Source organism: Pseudoliparis swirei, chromosome 5 (assembly GCF_029220125.1).
Source record: "Pseudoliparis swirei isolate HS2019 ecotype Mariana Trench chromosome 5, NWPU_hadal_v1, whole genome shotgun sequence".
NCBI lineage: Eukaryota > Metazoa > Chordata > Actinopteri > Perciformes > Liparidae > Pseudoliparis > Pseudoliparis swirei.
The window spans coordinates 6,665,277-6,685,861 of NC_079392.1; the positions used below are offsets into that span (position 1 = coordinate 6,665,277).

The following is a 20,585-nucleotide window of genomic DNA, read 5'->3' on the forward strand; positions in this document are numbered from 1 at the left end:
TACTTATTTTAGCTGAATAGTTCAAAAGCCACGGTTACAGGGCCAGAACATCTTCCAGTAAAAATATATACATATGTGTGTGTGTGTATATATATATATATATATGTATATGGATGATAGGGGGGCTCCTTCAAAGATTTGCCAAAAAAAGAAAATAAATGACCCCAAAAGGTTTTGCCATGCATTAATATTTTCTATAAGACTTTGCAAATTCAGTAGGCTACCCAATTATTTCTGGTCTTGCCAAAAGGAATTTGACAATGGACTATCAATATTATTTTTAGACGAGACTTGAGTCTGAATGATGTTAACTTGATGTGACTGAGACGCACACACGTGTGGAGAAAACCTTTTGTACTTCTGCTCTCAAGCTGCGTTCTGCAGCTACCATGCTCGCATTTTGGAGACAAAGTGACAGCAGGTTTAACAGAACACCTACAGTGTAAGGTGTTATTTGGAGAAAAGATTAATTCTGCAACAATCTGAAAATTAATGGAACTCTGCATTATTATAATCAACAAAACAGCTGATCACGATAGGCCTTTAGCTATTAAACTATATACACATCCCGTAAATATTACATTTTAAATGAAACGTTCTCAAGTACCCTCCTCTATTTTCTGTGCAGATCATGTTAACTGAAAAGTCAATAAAAAGAGAAAGAATAGTAAATACTAATGTTGTCAGTGACTTTTCTGAATATATTTTTATTTTCATAAAATCTTAATTAACATCATGAAACAAACTGACATAAAAGCAATACGATTTAAAATATCATTAATGCAGAAAAAAATGTATACCTCAATTGAGTGAAAGTGTTTTATTAATCTCTTTCATCTCCTATAAGCCTTGAATCAGTGACCATTGACATTACGCAGTTTATTATCAAAATGTTTTTAATTTAAAAAAAAGGCACAATATATATATATATATATATTTTTTGTAAATTAAATTGCACAAATATTAGGAAAGAAGAAGAATGACTGGAAATATCTCTCTGGATATCAAATCCATCCTGTCAGCATCTGTGAGGGGAGACGGCCATCCAGGATCTGCTGTTGCCGTACCGATGGAGGACGAGTGGGTTGTGGATCCAAAGTAAAAGTTGTATCTGGGGAATCTGAATCCGGATGAGTTGATGTAAAATAAATAAAAGGAAAAGTATCATTGAATGAGTGTAATATGAATTACTTTATACTATCATGTTGTGGGAGCCATTAGACCTGTTTTATTCATTTGTAATTATTCTGCATACTGCCATCTGCTGGCCGATCTCTTGTATTGTTTTCTTCATGAGTCGATATAGTAGTAGACATTTATTATCATGAGCATGAGGTGACTTTTTCTTTTCGCCACACCACATCCACGTTGTTCGATGACACCTCAAAGCTTTTCTAACTTCGGCCTTTTGATTGTTCTGACCGCAAATCTAAATAATAATAAAAAACATTTTAAGAAAATGTGATCTGGACCTAATAATAGTAATAACAACAACTTTACATTGTCATTATCTATAATATGGTTAAAGTCGTTCCTTTTTTTGGACTCGTGAGCTCTGCTGAGCTTTGAGCCTGTTCCATGATTCTGTTCCACGATTCTGTTCCTTCTTCTACCTGGTTGTCACGATCCTAACATTTTTTTTAAAAAGACTATGCAGTTCACATTTATGTAATTTTTTTTGTGATGTTAAAAATTGATTGATTTTATTCTTATCTTAATGATAGCAATCCTAATAATGATGACAATAACAATGATATATTATTAATGATAATAAATTGTAATAAAATAAATTGAGAATAAAAAAACGGAGTTTCCCTTTCTTCTTTTAAGTTCCATCTTTCTTTAAAACACACACATTAAATATGTATTATAATATACCAATACGCCAAGTTTTCTCATTAAATTCTAGTGTTAATCTTAAGTTAATACATTCAGTGAAGCTTGGTGACAATTACAATCAACTCTAACTTTAAATATTAAGAAATAGGTTTGTGATTTTAGTTCATGAGCCTGATAACATTTCTTTAGAGATAGAATTGCACTCCCATCCTAAAGTAGTGAGCTAAAATTGGAAATATTGTAACTTTTAATCTGTTTAAATTTGTTTCAATACACTTGCATACACACATATGAATGAATTATAACTAAAAGGTACTTTTGACCACTCGGCTGAGAAGCCGACTGATATTCAGTGAGCACAAAGCTCCTGGAGCTGTTGTGTCTGGGGGTATTATTAGCCGAGGAACCGCTCCGGTGTTCGCCCTTTCCTCCCCTCCGCCGCCCCCCAGTCAACCTCTCTGCTCGGGCTTCTCCACGAGTCCACGCCCCTGTGGCTGACAGCGGGCGACATGCCTTCATGGTCTGGCGGAGGATCCAGGAAGGCTGGCACACCGAGAGAAGAGAGAGAAGAAGAAGAAAAAGGGGGGCGCCGCTAACATCATGATCCCAAACCTCGTCGCGTGATAAAAGCCCCTCACACCCTCCAGCTCTCACCTGAACGCAAGGTAAGTCGCGACCGCCCGCCGCTGCGATGGACGGTTTACCGGGGGAAGCGCGTTGTGGTTCCCGACGTACGGATAGATAAGATATATAGCGTGACGTTCCGTCGCCTACCGGTTTTTTATTTACGCCGCGATAACCGTTAGTTTACCTGGTCGTATTCACAAACACTACGGCCGCTGGTCATGGAAAGCTACGCATTCGTTGGCGTGCGCGAGCCTTCAAATGCCGCGTTCAAGAGCGGTCAACGCTCACCCTGAGGCGTCCTCGGGGTTACGTGGGGATCTCGGGATGAATAGCGGCTCTTCTGACTGGATTAGCACCTTTTTGTTTTAAAATGGTTTATCAAAGTAGATACAAGTGCGCCTCATTAATAACCACCTATATGGGTTTTTTTAATTCTGCAATGCGGGTAGTTTTTTCGGCTTCTTCTCCACCGAGACAGGGATTTTTTATACGCCTGGTGCTGGGTGTGTTCCAAGCAAGTCTGTTTTGGGATATCTGGGATTTAGACACATTTCCTGTCAGGAAGGGACAAGGATATGGCGGGTCAGCTCAACTCAATGGCTGACTCATCCAGTGCAAAGACGGTTTTTTCCCTAAGGACTCAATACAAATTGCAGGCTTTCCCACTTTGACCCAAACGCCCCATTTTTCATTCTGTGTCACTATTAATTTTCCATGAATCCACCCTGTTATTACAACAGTTCAGCTCACCATACAGTTATGGAAACTATTTTTATTTTCCTGCCATCTAGTCAGATGAGACTATATTAGCTATCAGTTTAAGAACTCAGTATCCAAACCTTAAAGGGGTACTCCCCCAATTTCACATCAGGGTTTACTTGTACCTGTACATTCATAGTAGTTTTTTTGAATAGAAAGCCTGCATTGCAGGCTGGTGATGTACGGTTTAAAAGATTTTGGAGGCTCTACGTTCCTGTAGTAAATCATGGTCCAACTTCGAGTCAAACGGATGAAATTCCAAACTACAGGCGTAAAACTGTCAACTCAGAGGACGATGTCACTTTGACTATTTTCACTTCTTGGACACAGTTCCTCAACTCTGGATAACACCGCGAAACACGAGTGGAAGTATTCAGATCCTGATAGAATGTAAAAAATCAAAAGTAAAAGTCTGCGTTATGTTGAGCTGCTGGGTTCAGAGGGCCTGTGTATTATGTTTGATTGTGCAGGTGGAGCTCTCATCAACTACTTTGCTTCATAGCTTTTAACTTTTTAACGATAACTGGCTGCTTTTTGCAGTAATTATCTCGCAGTCTGTACCGCAATTGATCTGTAACACTCGCGCCACCCCCTAACAAAAACACAGGGGTTTTGAACTAAAGTTGGTGACTCGTAAGTGAGATAACTTGTCCTCATCATCGCTTCTCAGCATTCAGCAGAGTGTGATTATAGAGGTCATGGAAGTGTTAAACTAATATCAGGAACCCCTGATATTAGTTTATCTTTTCAGTGTATGAGCTGCATCTTTAAAGGTATCACGATAGCTGTCAAGTGCATGTAAATGACAAAAAAGGAAGTACAAGAATAAGCAAGCATAAAGCTCACGCAAAAATAGAAACATTTTACTTGTACAATGAAGCCTATTTCTTTACCTGATTTTATTTAACTAATTATCAGTGTAGAACACCCTATTACAACTTTTCATAGGGACTATTTCTTTAAAAAGTCGTTCCAACAATAACTGTTCCTGGCAAGGTCTCGGAATGACCCAAAGTAACTGGATCGGTGCTTCTGCAAACAGACGTTGGTATTTTATTTGAAAGAATTCCATTGAGATGGATATCTGAAAACATTAACACACAAACTGTTTGTGCAGACAGATGCAACCCCAAAAAATGTTGTTGGCCCTTCAACCAGTTCAGCTTAAACATCCCCTGAATGCATCCTGCCTGTTGCCACTTCACGAAGATGGAAGAATCAATAGAAATGTTTAATTGAACTATCAACACTGATGTCTCCCAAATAGCCTCCAGGCTTTTAACAACCTAGTCAATGTTACCTTGCAGCTAAACATCATTAACTAGAACGGGCACTCGGTAGAGCGCATACCTTCGCATATCACAAGATTGGGCATTGAATTATGAACATGTTGGCATTAGTTGCATGCCAATTGGATAACAATTGACCGTGCTATGGTAAAAAGAAGATTTTTACCTTTCCATGACCTTGACCTTTGACCCGATTGATCCCAAAATCTAATCAAATGGTCCCCGGATAATAACCAATCATCCCACCAAATTTCATGTGATTCAAGAAGATTTTGTCCTTTTCATGACCTTGACCGTGACCCCGATCGATCCCAAAATCTAATCAAATGGTCCCTGGATAATAACCAATCCCACCAAATTTCATGCGATTCGGTTTAAAACTTTTTTTGTTATGCGAATAACACGCATACAAATAAATAAATACACGGCGATCAAAACATAAAATTCCGCATTTTCAATGCGAAGGTAATAATGAACACAAGTTTGAGTGTAGCTGTATTCAGCTATTGACAGTATTTGACACTCTGGCCCCCTGAAGCTGAGGATGATTTTAAAGAAAAAAGAAAAGTATACATTATGTTCTGTCACCTTGTGGATCCTTCATTATTCCGGCATACCTTTTGAGACACATCGGAGAAATGTTTGTATTTAGACGGTATTTAAACTTTCTTTTTGCATTGTTTCGACCAGCCATCACGATAGGATCGTGTTGAATAGATTACACACCGAGATGTTTTACCACAAAAAAACACCGGTGGTGAAAGAGAATTTTTTACCATCGAGGCCTTTTAAATTTAATGACACTGCAGCCAACCTACTGCCAGACAGATGATAGGAACCAGGACACTTGCAGCTGTACGAAGCACTTTACAAGAGGTGAGCACACAGAGAGTGAGCAGAACACAACGCTCCTTTTCATGCTACATTTAGTTAACAAAGACAGTGATTTATTTAATAGTCTTTTAAGACATTAATAGCTTGATTACCATCCTGGTGATAGTCATCGTGTAAAGTCGTTTTTTCAAACATTGTGGTCTTCCTGGACTTTGAAGTTAACGTCCTAACACAAGCGCAGCAGAACGAGTCATTCGTTTAGTTGTTTTTTGGCCCTCCCCGACTTTTAAATAGTTACGTTTGAAAAGTGCATTTGTATAATGTCGGAGCTCCACCAGAGAAGGACTCCTCGGTTTGAGGAAACATTCTGTAAATGCACTCGTCTCTGCTTTTGACTTCGCTTTCACCAAAGAGGACGCGGTGTGGAAATCCAAGGTTCAAGAGGCGGAAAAGAAGTATTTGCTCTTAAAACCATCTTTGCGGCTCGGTGTGAGCTCGAGCTTTTCACGCAGGCGTTTAAATGAGTTGTAAGAGCTTGCCACTTCGAGGAGGCGTGACAGTTGGGCACCGTGCTTTGAGCTAATTGCTAACATCAATATGCTCAGCGTGACAAAGCTAAGACGATCACGTTCAGCGGGTATGTGGACAATGATCAGCGTCTTATTATTTAGCATGTTGTCAAGCTAACATTCATACAGTGGAGGCGGTTTGCTATGACAATGTATACCAATGACAGCTGTAGTTGGAGCTGAGTGCTAACAGCATGCTAACATGCTAACGAAAATGCTGCTTAACCCTCCTGTTACCTTCGGGTCAATTTGACCCCATTCAATGTTTAACCCTCCTGTTACCTTTATATTTACTGACATATTTTACCCTCGGGGTCAATTTGACCCCAGCAATTAAAACCTCCAGAAAATTATTAAAATTATTATTGTTTTCCAAGTTTAAGTGTGAGGTACTTTATGTTTGTTTGTTGACTACCTAAATAACCCTTTAAATATATAAAAAAGTTGATATTTCTTACATGTTTGACACAGTGAAAAACAGCCTGGGGTCAAATTGACCCCAAAGAACACCGACATTAAACATTGAATGGGGTCAAATTGACCCTAAAGGTAACAGGAGGGTTCAGAAGGTGTGGCTTGACTACATCCACCCTCTTTGCCCAGCTTGTGAGCGTGCTGAGTCCAATTGGAATTTGGTTAATTTGTGCAGATATTTGGGCAATAAAAGTTTGAACTGATGGATGCGCCAGATGAAAAATTCAACATTAAAGGAATTACAATTCATCTTGAAGTGTTTGAATGAAGGCAAACAACTTATGGTTGGGAGTTGTTACAAACGACATTGTTTTTTTGTTCCCCATTGAGTAGACTGAATGTGATATGGGATCATTTGTTCACTTTTTTGTTAACAGGGCATCATGATTCCCGTCATGGAATTCCGGCAGTTCTCTGAACAGCAGCCAGGGTTCAGAGTCCTGAAGCCGTGGTGGGACGTGTTCACCGACTACCTGTCTGTCGTCATGCTCATGATTGGCGTCTTTGGATGCACTCTTCAGGTCAGTGACAACGCCTCACCATGATGTCCTTACTTTGGGGAACAGGCGTCCTCCATGGGTTGCATAAAGTTACGTAATAGCTTCAGAACCATCGGTTCGAAAGTGAAATGTAGCCAATGCACGCGAATGAGATTACTGTCACGACGGGATTAGGCTGGACCCAAATGCACGACTCAGGAGACAGATAATTAAAAGAAAGAATATTTACTGAAGGCTTTTGTCAAGATCGGAACAGACAGAATAATCAAACTATGGACCGCTTGAGAGCTTGATCTGAAAACACAAGACAATCTGGCAGAGGACAAGTGGAAGTGAGGGAGCTAAATAGTGAGGGACTAATGAGGGGGATGGGCTGCAGGTGAGAAGGGCATGAAGACCAGGTGCAGGGAATGAGGGACTAACGAGGTGATCAGAGGCAGGTGAGGGGAGTTGGACTGACGAGATGGGAAGCAGGATCTGGAATGACATGATAGTTAGTGAAACAGGATGAAAACAACTAATACAAAAAGGAAGGTGTGGAGCTAAACTGTTACAACTACAGTTAAAAACGTCAACCTGTTTTTGAGATAAAAGGAGTTCTCCAACTATTTTTGTCGGTACACTAGAGTGATTTAGAACATTACTGCCCTGCCTTGTGCATTGGCAGCAGCTCAAAAGCACGAATTCATTGCTTTTACAATCTGGACTGTGTACAGCAAAGGGAGCATTCAGCCCAACAAGAGTTCACCAGTGGAAACATTTAGCCCCGTTTAGTAAACACAAGATTCCAAACTTCTGTGGCCTGGTGTTTAACCTTTCTCTCTGTGAGGAATAGCACCGTTTCTTTGGCTCCCACTAGACTCTGCAGTGTGAATCCTGGAAATTACACCAAAACATTTTTGAGAAAATACTACAAACAAGATATTTATCTGCCTGGGAGCAGCTATTGTTTTCCCCTTTCACTGTAACAGTGTTTATACACGATCGAATAGTTATGGTGCGTCGCGTGGATAATTATTTACGTGGCCAAGTTTACACTATAAATCCAACCATTATAAACATGCCACTTTGTATAATTACTTCACACAACATTCCCCGCATTTAGAGTTAAAGGGTGAAATACAGAGACAGAGAGACTGTTTGAAAAATTCTGCAGATCAGCTCTTCGGAAACTCCAGCAGACCTGACTTTGCATTTCAGTCGGTGATGTGCTGCAACACAGCTGCATTGGCCTTAGTTTATCAATAATGTTCCCGCTTACGCTCTTCACAAATGAAGTTTCTTTGCACTTAACATACTTCAGTAGTTTCAGATCATGAGACAGTTTAGACTCAGACAGCTCGACAAAGTGCACAAAATCTCTCTCCCCATCAGGCATGCGACCATTGAATGAAAGCGTCCATTTCCTGTTGTTGTGGAGTGAAGCAGCTGTTTTTCTCAACTTGTACCATACGGTAAACACTAAAGTCAATTCTTGTTTACTGATGCCATCTTTTGGCCAATATTCAGTATGTTTACGTGCACTCAGGACGTCCGGGTTTATCAGAGAACTACAACTACTCAAGTAATCAGAAAAGTTTGGCCTGGTCACTCTAAATCCTTGTAGACACACAGGAAGTTGAGGTTTATTCGTTCACCTTTAGCAGAGTTTCTGAGCTCTTCTTTGGCAGTGAGTCAATGCATTATCGGGGTATGGGAAGGAGCTGATGTGGTGTGCCGCGAGACATCCCGGATGGTGATGCATCGGGTTGTATTTGGGTTTTTTCCACCAGGTCGTGATGTGTTCAGGGGACATGTTGAGCCTAAAAAAACCTGGCGCGAACTAATCTGTCTTGTTTCTTTCTCACTCATTTTGTTTTAGGTAATGCAAGATAAAATCATATGCCTTCCTCTGAGAGTCTCGTCGCTCCCGGTGAACAAAAGTGAAGTGGAATCCAAGTCACTGTTACACCTGCAATCCAATATTTCAGCCCCAACGAGAGAAATGACAGGTCGGAAAACCGATCTGGATCTCCAACAGTACAGTTTCATCAACCAGATGTGTTACGAGAAGGCTCTGCACTGGTATGCCAAGTACTTCCCTTATTTGGTTCTCATACACACTCTGATTTTCATGGTGTGCAGCAACTTTTGGTTCAAATTCCCCGGCTCAAGCTCTAAAATAGAGCATTTCATCTCCATGCTCAGCAAGTGCTTCGACTCTCCCTGGACCACACGAGCTTTGTCGGAGGTGTCCGGAGAAAATACGGAGGAAAAGGAAGATAAAAAGAGCGCCACATTGAGGTCCACCATCGCTTTGTCTCCTGGGGAAGGAAGTCTGGAGAAGACGCAGTCCCTCCGGTCCATCCCGGAGAAGATCGTGGTGGAAAAGCCGTCGGCGAGTGCCCTCGACAAAAGAGAGGGCGAACAAGCCAAAGCTCTTTTTGAAAAGGTGAAGAAGTTCCGTTTGCACGTTGAGGAAGGAGACATCCTCTATCTTATGTACGTTCGGCAGACAGTGTTCAAGGTGTTCAAATTCCTCCTGATCGTCGCTTATAATAGCTCCCTCGTGAATAAAGTGCGGAACACGGTGCTTTGTGAAGTGGAGATCCAGGACATGACGGGATACAAAGACTTTAAATGTAACCACACAATGGCCCATCTGTTCTCCAAGCTTTCCTACTGCTACCTGTGTTTGGTGGCCGTCTACGGCTTGACAAGCCTGTACACCTCTTACTGGCTGTTTTACCGCTCGCTCAAAGAGTACTCCTTTGAGTATGTGCGACAGGAAACCGGCATCAGCGACATCCCAGACGTCAAGAACGACTTTGCTTTCATGCTGCACATGATTGACCAGTACGACCCGCTGTATTCGAAGCGGTTTGCCGTCTTTCTCTCCGAGGTCAGCGAGAACAAACTGAAGCAGCTCAACCTCAACCACGAGTGGACGGCGGAGAAGTTGCGTCAGAGGCTGCAGACGAACGGCAGCAACAGACTTGAACTTCAGCTCTTCATGCTCCCGGGGTTACCCGACCCCGTCTTCGAGGTGGCGGAGCTGCAGTCCCTCAAGCTGGAGATCATCAACAATGTCACCATCCCGGCCTCCATCTCGCAGCTGCAAGACCTGCAGGAGCTGTCTCTTTACCAGTGCTCTTTAAAGTTGCACACAACGGCTACCTCGTTCCTCAAGGAGAACCTGAAGGTGCTTCGGGTGAAATTCGATGACAACAGGGAACTTCCCCACTGGATGTACGGCCTGCGCAACCTCGAGGAGCTCCATCTCACTGGGTCTCTATGCCCCGATGTCTCCAAAAACATCGTTCTCGAGTCACTGCGGGAGATGAAGTGTTTGAAAACTCTCTCCCTGAAGAGTAATTTGACAAAAATACCCCAGTCCATCGTGGATGTCTCCAGCCATCTGCAGCGGCTGTACTTCCACAACGATGGCTCTAAACTCGTCATGCTTAACAACCTGAAGAAGATGACCAACCTGATCGAGCTGGAGCTGGTACGTTGCGACCTGGAACGCATCCCGCACGCGATCTTCAGCCTGACCAATCTGCAAGAGCTTGACCTCAAAGAGAACAACCTTCGCTCAATAGAGGAGATCATCAGCTTCCAACATCTTCGAAAACTAATTTGCCTCAAACTTTGGTACAACGGCATCACGTATATCCCGGAGCACATCAAGAAGCTCGGCAGCCTCGAGCGCCTCTACTTCAGCCACAACAAGATCGAGGTCTTGCCTTCGCACCTGTTCTTGTGCAACAAGCTTCGCTACCTGGACCTGTCCAACAACGACATCCGGTTCATCCCTCCAGAGATTGGAGTCCTTCAGAGTCTACTGTATTTCTCTGTCACCTGTAACAAAATTGAAAGTCTGCCAGATGAGCTGTTCTTTTGCAAAAAGCTCAAAACGCTAAAGCTCGGCAAGAACTCACTGTCCATACTCTCGCCAAAGATTTCCTACTTGGCTCTACTGACAAACTTGGACCTCAAATGCAACCACTTTGAGATTCTGCCACAAGAGCTCGGTTGCTGTCGCGCTCTGAAGCGCAGTGGTCTCATCGTGGAAGAGACACTGTTTGAAACTCTGCCTTCTGACGTCAGAGACCAAATGAAGGCTGAGTGAGACGCCTTATTGTCGCCGCAGTGCCTGCCGTCTACCAATTCAGAACATTCATTTTCTATGAAGTCATTACCATACTTTCACTACTGTTAAGTTATTTTTCCTGTTTCCGTCACGCAGGGAAAAAAATACTTGTTCCTAAAATGTCACAAAGATTTTGGTTGCAACATTGTTATGTTTTTTAAAATGTTTTTAAAAATGTTTACATATTATCCATCCACAATGTCTCCTTAAAGGAACAGTTCTCACTGAGAGTAAGCTGCTAGCTTAGCACTAAAACCCACCAGCACCTCTGAAGCTAATTGACACGTCATAGATTGCTCGTTTTATCCGGGAAAAAAAGTTATTTTGATTCAATTCTTTTTGATTCAATTTGAACAATGTTAATACCAATTACCTTATGCCTTAAATACCTTACACTAATAATCTCTTGAATGGGATTTTTTCTAAATAGTGAGAACATTTGGAACAAAAACAAACCAGACTACAATAAGAACAAAAATAATTTACAAACTGTCCAGGATTTTACATAAAGACTATGAATAAGTAATAAGCCGCCTTAAAACTTTCAGGTTGTGGTATTGTTAGATGCTGGAGGTTACTCGTGTGACACTTTTGTACTATTGTTACATAAAGTGCATCTTGCTGTATTTTCATCTGCAGCTGAAAAGTAGCACTTTCACGTTTGAGGTAGAAGTGTGCAGGTTCTGGTGTCACATTGGTTCCCACTGTCATGTGGCAAGAGCCAGGTGAATGTCAGGGTGTTTTTGGCAATTTATATATATCTATAAATATTTTTATTTATATATATCAATACATCCATATTTTTTTGAAGGAATCAATAACAAATGAGCTTGTGAGTATCAAAGTAGCAATATCTCAATATCAATCTGCACATCCCCTAAATAGTGAGATTGAGAGGTGCTAGTAGGAAGATATCTTTTTTTAAATCACTAAACAACCAGTCGAGCTTCTTCCCTTTTCTTCTCCATCGTGTTTATGCTAAGATAGCTGTCTCCTGGATGTGGCCTCACATATAGCCTGCAGACACGTGTGACATAGATATTTTCATCTAACTCTCGGCCAGAACGCAAAGAAGCATTTCCACTTAGATTGTTTGAATGCATATTTTCTGCCACCGCTACATGAAATAATTTCATTCCTGAGCGTAAATTTAGTCTGAATACCGCGCTTAGGGTATGTTTAGGCCAGGAGCCTTAAGCTGTAATGTATATATCTACTGTTGCCCTTATAAAGTATTTTCTTTTCTTCAAGAGACTGTTACATCTCATGGATCGCAGTATAGGGAGATGCACAAACACAAAGGATATATCGCACATAAGTAGGCCTTCATGTAGAATCTTGGCTGAACAATTCTGTATCTGAAAGTTGCCAATTTAAAGTGCATTAAACTAAAAGGACTTGTCAATCTGGTGTTTTTTTGTGGGGTCTTGAAATGTGCACAAGTGTGTGGTTTATTACAAAAATATTTTATTAGAAACTATATTTTTTTATGTTAACCATTCAAAATGTATTTATTTGTGGATGTTACTTCTTAGGTTGGAATTTTATTCAAGGTCTAACGGGGGGAAACTAATATCTATTTAATTACTTGATATTAGAGCAGGGTCACTACACATTGCATGTCCCCAATTGCGTGGGATTAGATATTACTCATTGGTGAGGATTAATAAGGCAAGAAGATTAGTCTATTATTATTATGCGCACATGAGGCACCAATGAAAAGATAACATTGTCCCGAAGCGTCTAGAACAAACATTGTCAAAGTTATTTGCACAATCTTCCCGCCAACATGTAAGTGCTTGGAGCTGCAATAGAATCATTCCTAGAATAAATATATAAACTGAATCTTTATTCCCCAAGTACATGCGTATGAAGAAGTTAAAACGGGATACAAATATATACTGGCAAATAATAACAGCACTTACAAGGGACGTTGGCTCTGCAAAATATGTATTTTTAATTACTTATTTTGTAATTTATTTTGGGATAAATGGCTATTTTTCTACTGGTGTCCCTTAGGATGAAATGCACATTATGAACAAATTAACCATGAACCAAAAAAATAAAAGTGGCTTGAAATATATGAAAAGAAAAACTCGAGGAAAGAAAGTAGAAACGGTTCATTTGTTCATCCGGTATTGTGAAAATAATAAACAATAACGTGTCTGTCCCTGTCAAACAGGGCTTCTTTGTTTTACATACAGATCCACTTGCATTTAAGGTGTTTCCTCTGGTGAAAGCTTTCATCTATTTTTTGGAATAACAAAACAAAGCTGTGATTTTACTTTAAATGACACCCCTTGCACTTTTACGACGGTCCCTAACGTCATCTCCTCTGCTCCTGTCAATCTGTGCACCGCTATATGCTGGACACTGGCTTCCTCTTGCTGTGGAAAACAACAACAACAACAATAACAACACGTGTCAACATCAGGATATATATCTATACATTTATTTATTCAGCACATTGCTGCAGAAGTGTTACTAGTTGAAGCATCGTGTGAAAAACATCGAGCCGGGCTATACTTTCAGCAGCCGGTGCCGCCGGTTGTGTTGGAGGCAGAGGACCCGACCAATCTGACGCGGGGTGGGGGGGGGGGGGGTAGTCGAGCTAAGCTGCTTACAGCCCGGCCAGCATGCCCACGGTTGAACTGGTGCAAATAATGGACGGCTTCATCATCACCGCGGCGAAACATGGCGCGTAAAAAGAGGCGCTAACTGGAACAGACCTCCATTACCCTGCAGGTGCGTATCTGTGTGCGTCTTTAAGTGCCGGGTGCACATTCCGGTAATTTAAGGCTACATATGTAACCGCTGAGCTGCGACCCCGTTATGTCAGCGAGTGTGTGTGTGTGTGTGTGTGTGTGTGTGTGTGTGTGTGTGTGTGTGTATGGGGGGGTTGGCTATCGAAGTGAGCCAGCGGCGAATTTAGTGCCCTAATTTAAATGTAAAACGCGTCGTGATTGTCTGGGTCTGGCAAAAACCCAGCTCTCGGTGGTGCGTTTACGGATTCACGGACATCAGGTTCACCTCTCGGTCCGTGTCCGTGAAAGCGTCTCCGCTGCTGCAGCCGGTCTCGTCTCGCTCGGCTGCCTCACTGCAAATACTGACCTTCATGCACAGACAATAGAATTTAGACAAAGCCCGTGGCGGTATAGATTATATGTAGTATTTCCTGTCTTTAGAGAGAGTAAATAAATAAATATATTTCCAACAATATGTTCTCTCTATCTGTCTTTGCCTAAAACTGGAGCACACACCTAGTGCATTATTTACAGACCTCTGTGTCACGTGGCTCGTCCTTACTGACAGGAAATATGATTTGTAGTGTGATGTACAATTGACCATAAAAAAACTGAAACGCCTTTACAGTACATTTGCCGTTTTACAACAACACGTGGGAAATGAAAATACTAGAAACACATTGGAGAATAGTAGTCAACGTCTCTCTGTATCTTTCAACAATTTGAGCATAAGGCATGGGTTTACTTTATTACAAGGCTGTACCATTGGATTAGAGGTCCTTTCTCTTTCTGGTTTCTCACAAGAACAGGGACTTATGAACAAGTCACTGCAGGATGTAAACAGGAGTATGACTAGTTGTGTTAGCAGCCTGGATATGTTCATAAGCTTAATACATTTGTTTATAAATACAGTATTGTTATAGAAAAATATTAAGCATTTAACTGTTTATTTCCCCCCAGTTGTCCATTTTCATTAGAAATATCAAAAGCTGACCACTCTGTCGAGTTTTATTATATTTACCACTATATTCAAATGAGTCAAGTTACTTTTAGGGAGTTAAACTACGGTACAATATTTGCTTTGCAATAGCACATGATATTTTTTAAAGAATCCATGTTTTGTAAAAATGACTTTTACAACTTTCTGGTCACACAGCTAAACAAATGTCTTGTTTAAAATTGAATTGCCAAGATAAAGATAGCGATCCTATTTTGCTTGAATAAGTGGATGACAGGTGCACACTTACTGCAGAAAGGCAAGCCCATATTTCAAAGTAACGTGGCGATAGAGACACAAACAGTCCCTTTTTCTGGTCCAATATGCACACTAGAGATGATTTTGAAGACCCCCCCCTCCAAAAAAAGTGTTATATTATTGTCGTGAGAGAAATAAAGTATCCTCGTAATTCATATTCTCTTTTGCAGGAATGTTCACCCTCACAGAAGTAGCCTCTCTGAATGACATCCAGCCAACCTATCGAATCCTGAAACATGGTGGGATGTCTTCATGGATTATCTTGTTATTGTCATGTTGATGTTGGCCATATTTTCTGGAACAATGCAGTTGACCAAAGACCAAGTGGTTTGTCTTCCCATTCTGGAGCAAACTCCAGAGGGGGCTGGGGGCTTCTTAGGATCCCAACCAGCAGAGACCGCTGATAGTTTATGGAACAAAGAAAGCGCCATGGGTGAGCGAGCCGCTCCTTTAATGGCCAAAAAGCCTCCCGATAGCATCGGCCCCACAATTCCCTTCCCCCAGTCGGCTACTTTTGGGCAGCCACTACTTACAGGCGTCAGGACTGAGCTGGATTTTCAGCAGTATGTTTTTGTCAACCAGATGTGCGACCATGTCGCCCTTCCTTGGTATTCCAAATATTTCCCATACCTCGCTCTAATCCACACTATTATATTAATGGTCAGTAGCAACTTCTGGTTCAAGTACCCAAAGACAAGTTCCAAAATAGAACATTTTGTTTCCATACTTGGAAAATGTTTCGAATCCCCCTGGACTACCAAAGCTCTCTCCGAGACAGCGTGCGAGCACTCGGAGGAAAACAAGCAGAGGCTGGCTGGTGCCTCCTCCCTCCTGAAGCATCTGTCCACCTGCAGCGAGAAGGGGAGTCCGAACCAGTCCGGCCCGGTGCTGACTAAATCCGGGGTCACGTTTTCCGCTGAGAAGCTCGTGAGTTAAGTTCCCGCCATGACCATACTGGACAAGAAAGACGGCGAGCAAGCAAAAGCCCTGTTTGAAAAAGTTCGGGAATTCCGAGCCCACATAGAAGACAGCGACTTGATTTACCGGCTGTACGCCATTCAGACGGTCATCAAAACGGTCAAATTCATTTTGATCCTGTGCTACACGATGACTTTTGTCGCCTCCATAGATTTCGACCATGTGTGCGAGCCTGAAATAAAGCATTTGACTGGATACACCAAGTTCCATTGCACGCACAACATGGCGTTCATGATAAAGAAACTCCTCGTGAGTTACATTGCTCTCATATGCGTTTACGGCGTGATCTGTATATACACGCTGTTCTGGCTTTTTCGGAGACCTCTTAAGGAGTATTCCTTTGAAAAGGTCAGAGAGGAGAGCAGCTTTAGCGACATCCCAGACGTCAAGAATGACTTTGCGTTCCTCCTCCACATGGTCGATCAGTGCGACCAGCTGTATTCGAAGCGGTTCGGCGTGTTTCTCTCCGAGGTGAGCGACAACAAACTTCGGGAGATCGGCCTGAACCACGAGTGGACCTTCGAGAAGTTGCGGCAGCACGTGACGTGCAATCCTCAAGAGAAGTTGGAGCTCCATCTTTTCATGCTCTCCGGAGTGCCAGATGCCGTGTTTGATCTCACGGATTTGGAAATACTTAAATTAGAACTAATCCCAGAGGCCAGAATTACTGCTAAGATTTCACAAATGCTAAACCTCCAGGAGCTGCATCTCTATCACTGTCCGGCCAAAGTTGAACAGGCTGCTTTCATTTCCCTCCGCGACCACCTCCGGTGCCTTCACGTCAAATTTACCGATGTTGCGGAGATTCCTAGCTGGGTGTACTTGTTGAAGAATTTAAGGGAACTGTACTTGGTTGGCAACCTGAACTCTGAAAACAACAAAATGATCGGCCTCGAGTCTCTGCGAGACCTCAGGCACTTGAAAATGTTGCACCTCAAAAGCAACCTCACAAAGATCCCGACGAACATAACGGATCTGTCTCCGCATCTCGTCAAGCTGGTCATCCATAACGATGGCACAAAGCTCTTGGTTCTGAATAGTTTGAAGAAAATACTGAATCTCGCCGAACTGGAGCTTCTCAACTGTGAGCTGGAATTTTCAGTCTGAGCAACCTTCAGGAACTGGATCTGAAGTCCAACAACATTCGTACCATCGAGGAGATCATCAGCTTCCAGCACCTCAAGAGACTGACGTGCCTCAAACTTTGGCACAACAAGATCATCACCATTCCCGTGTCAATCAGCCACGTCAAGAACCTCGAGACGCTCTATCTCTCACACAATAAGCTTGAGTCCCTCCCCTCATCGTTGTTCACCCTCCTCAAGTTACGGTACCTCGATGTGAGTCACAACTCCATCGCGGTGATACCGCTGGAGGCTGGATTCCTGCAGAACCTCCAACATTTTGCCATTACAGGCAACAAAGTGGAGGTAGTTCCCAAGCAACTGTTCAAGTGCAACAAACTGAGGACCTTGTGTCTCGGCCACAACTGCATCTCCTCCGTACCGGAGAAGGTTGGCCAACTCTCGAAGCTGACACACCTGGAACTGAAGGGAAACTGTCTGGATCGTCTCCCGGCTCAGCTCGGTCAGTGCTTCCTCTTGCGCCGGGGCTGCTTGATCGTGGAGGATCATCTCTTCGACTCGCTCCCCTTGGAGGTGAAAGAGAGCATCAATCAGGAATCTGGTGTTTCTGTCCCAAATGGTTGCAAGTGTCTAAGTGATGGACGGTAGTCCCACCCTACGTGGCGTTTCATCTTCGTGGCAAAGTTATTTTTCTCTCTTTATTTTAATCGTGCCATGAGAACAAGCTGTCCATGGTACTCTATTTGTACTCTTCGTGATGTTTTCGCAACTTATATAAAGAATTTACGACAGCACAGACAAGAACGGTACCACGGGAGACATTTTAGTTGAACTCCAGAAATGATCATGGTTTGTGTCTTGTCGATATATTTTTGTATTGTCATTTTTTAATGTAGGGACATGGTAGCAGTTAAATAACGTGTACCTTTCTTATGCAAAACGTATGGACATTTGTATCATTTTAAAACTGTGCCCCTTTTTATTTATTTAAATATTCTTGACATAGGCCTACACTGGATTGACCTAAACTTAGAGCGTCACTCAAATTACAAAACAAAAAAGTAGCACTCGCCTTCAATAGTATATATAGTTGTGCAAGTAGTTGTACAATTTCTCAAATAAAATGGTTGTAAGTAGAATTTGGTCCGTGGTGCTCACAGCAATAGAATATTGATTTGAACACAAATTCAACAGTGACATTTTATTTCCAGTAACAGCATCCCAATTACCCTGAATATAACCTTGCAGTTTTTATTACACCTACATTTTACCCCAAAAAAAGTGTTCTTAGTGAAACTTGTTTACAGCAGGTGTGTTGATTCTCAGTGACTGGGACGTTGCTCCTGGAAGGAGACGTTGCTGTTGAAACATTACATTGCGCTTTAATTGTAGTGGGATGGAGGCAGAAATCTCAGGTATGGATGTGTCAAAACTTGAACGAATAAATAGAAAATGTGTTTATTTTTGTTATTTGGGTAAACTAACCCTTTCAGAGAAAAAATCAAATCAAGATCCAATTGCCAGCTTCTCCCATATTGCCGTATACGGGCCTAGATCCAGTATTATTGTCAGGTTCTTGTGACGGGGTGAGGCTCAGGCGCAGAGTGACAGGCTGGACGCAATATGAATAACAAAAAAAGCACTCTTTAATGAGGCAAAACAGTTTCCAAAAAAACAAGGTCCAAACAGGGCAGGCAGAGAATCCAGGTTCGGGGCAGGCAGGGTCAAAAGGCGGAACCAGGAACACGGACAGGACGACGGGAAAAGGACACGGAACTAGAGACGACAATCCAACAGGAGACAAGGGAAAGACTGACACAACATATAGGGGGGGAAACACAGGTGTACGACATCAGACACTAACGAGACAAGAGTGGCTGAGGGCAGGTGCAGGAAATTAAACAATTAAGACAGAGGAGACACAGAGGAGACACAGGAGACACGGAACACAGGAGAAACAGAACAGGGTGTTACAATTATTGTCTTTATGCATTCCAATTTGGATATACTTTTAATATTTCTAACACACGACAGTGATGACGGCTCCCATTTAATCCTTTTCTCTACTTATTACATTTTATTTTGAAAAGTCTTTTACGCCATTATTTTTGATAAGGTAGATTTGTCTTTTCTTCTTCTTCTTCTTCTTCTTCTTCTTCATCTCAGGAGTCGTTTGTTTCCTTTCTTTTGTACAGCCAACCCCAAATGATTTAGAATTTTTCATTAATTGTACATTTGCTTATGTTTAATATGCCGAGACACCCAGGTCAAATATTTTCAACTAAAAGATATCGCTATAAAACTTCCCCAGCTGATTACTTGCATAAAGCTGATTTCTTTGTATTACAAGTTTTTTTAAATGTTATGTTTACATATACAAATGAGGCATTATCTAACGGTAACGTTGGATGCATTTGAGAGAAATCCACAGATACAAAAAGACAAAAGAGTAAATACCTGTGTAGCTGGTATGTTTTTAAATTTTTTTATTATTCTCTTTGGAAAAACAGATGTTATAGAAGCCATCTCACCAAAAATCTCAAAATTTAATGAAATTGTGTTTTTGCCTTGGTGGTCTCATTTAATTATGGTTCACTCATGTGTATTTAACATGTATTTTATGTGTTCTTTGTATGCATTCATGATCTCATCGTCTGTTATCTGTTCTTCTCTCTGCACAGCACTTTGTAAACCTGGTTTTAAAATGTGCTACATGAATAAAATGAGTTATTACACTGTTATAATTACTATTCTCGAAAAATTAGCCCAAATGTATCTGCGAGGCTGCTCTAGCACCAAAAATATGTTGAACTATTCAAAATAATTGCAAACCAACCTTGATGCTTGAAATACCAGACAGTTTGAAACAAGTTATGAAAAAGTAATGTATTCTCTGTTAAACAACAGCGTACACTATTTGAATAATATCCTCCTCATTTAGCATACGATAACTGTCTAAGAACACTGGGTAGTCTGCTTTGTTAACGTTTAATTTTATTATCCGAACCGCTTATCCTCTTCAGGTTCGTGGGAGGCCGGGGCCGATCCCAGCTGACATTGGGCGAGGGCCGGGTACACCAGTGGACCTCAGGGCTCACGTAGAGACAGACAACCAGTCACGCTCACATTCACACCAACGGGCCTTTTTAAAGTCTCCCAATTCAGCTGCATGTCTTTGGACTGTGGGAGGAAGCTGGAGAACCCGGAGGGAACCCACGCTGACACGGGGTGAACGTGCAGAACGACCGCCCAGACCGGAGATCAAACCCGGGCCCCTATTGCTGTGAGGTGACATCACCATGATTTCCACTATATTAACATAACAATCCTAAATTGCTAATACATTACGACCTATAAACAATATAACTGGGTTTACCAGCTGTGGGTTGTAGTCATTCATGAAATCACAGCATTTCCTTTGGCACATACTTTATGTGTAATGATATGACCATTTTCATATAATTTACTCTCACTTTGTTCCTGTTAGTTTCATTACAAGT

At 41.8% G+C, this 20,585-nt stretch overlaps 2 protein-coding genes across 2 annotated transcripts; both read left to right on the forward strand.

Moving 5' to 3' along the window:
• Positions 1 to 1,853: 1,853 nt before the first annotated feature.
• On the forward strand, positions 1,854 to 12,428 carry lrrc8c (leucine rich repeat containing 8 VRAC subunit C). The gene is made up of 3 exons (XM_056414252.1): positions 1,854 to 2,504; positions 6,769 to 6,912; positions 8,753 to 12,428. The coding sequence occupies exons 2-3, from the start codon at positions 6,775 to 6,777 to the stop codon at positions 11,000 to 11,002; spliced, it is 2,388 nt and encodes a 795-aa protein (XP_056270227.1). The 5' UTR covers positions 1,854 to 2,504; positions 6,769 to 6,774; the 3' UTR covers positions 11,003 to 12,428.
• A 1,256-nt stretch (positions 12,429 to 13,684) lies between these two features.
• Positions 13,685 to 19,825, forward strand: lrrc8db (leucine rich repeat containing 8 VRAC subunit Db). The gene is given in 3 exon segments (XM_056414251.1): positions 13,685 to 13,768; positions 15,193 to 17,093; positions 17,096 to 19,825. Coding segments are annotated over 2 exon segments (2,457 nt in total). The 5' UTR covers positions 13,685 to 13,768; positions 15,193 to 15,274; the 3' UTR covers positions 17,734 to 19,825.
• Positions 19,826 to 20,585: the final 760 nt, after the last annotated feature.

Excerpts from the sequence above, each read along its gene's own strand:
- lrrc8c (XM_056414252.1), top strand. The coding sequence starts at position 6,775 with ATGATTCCCGTCATGGAATTCCGGCAGTTCTCTGAACAGCAGCCAGGG. Across the intron at positions 6,913-8,752 it reads TCTTTGGATGCACTCTTCAG|GTAATGCAAGATAAAATCAT; the intron begins GTCAGTGACAAC and ends ATTTTGTTTTAG.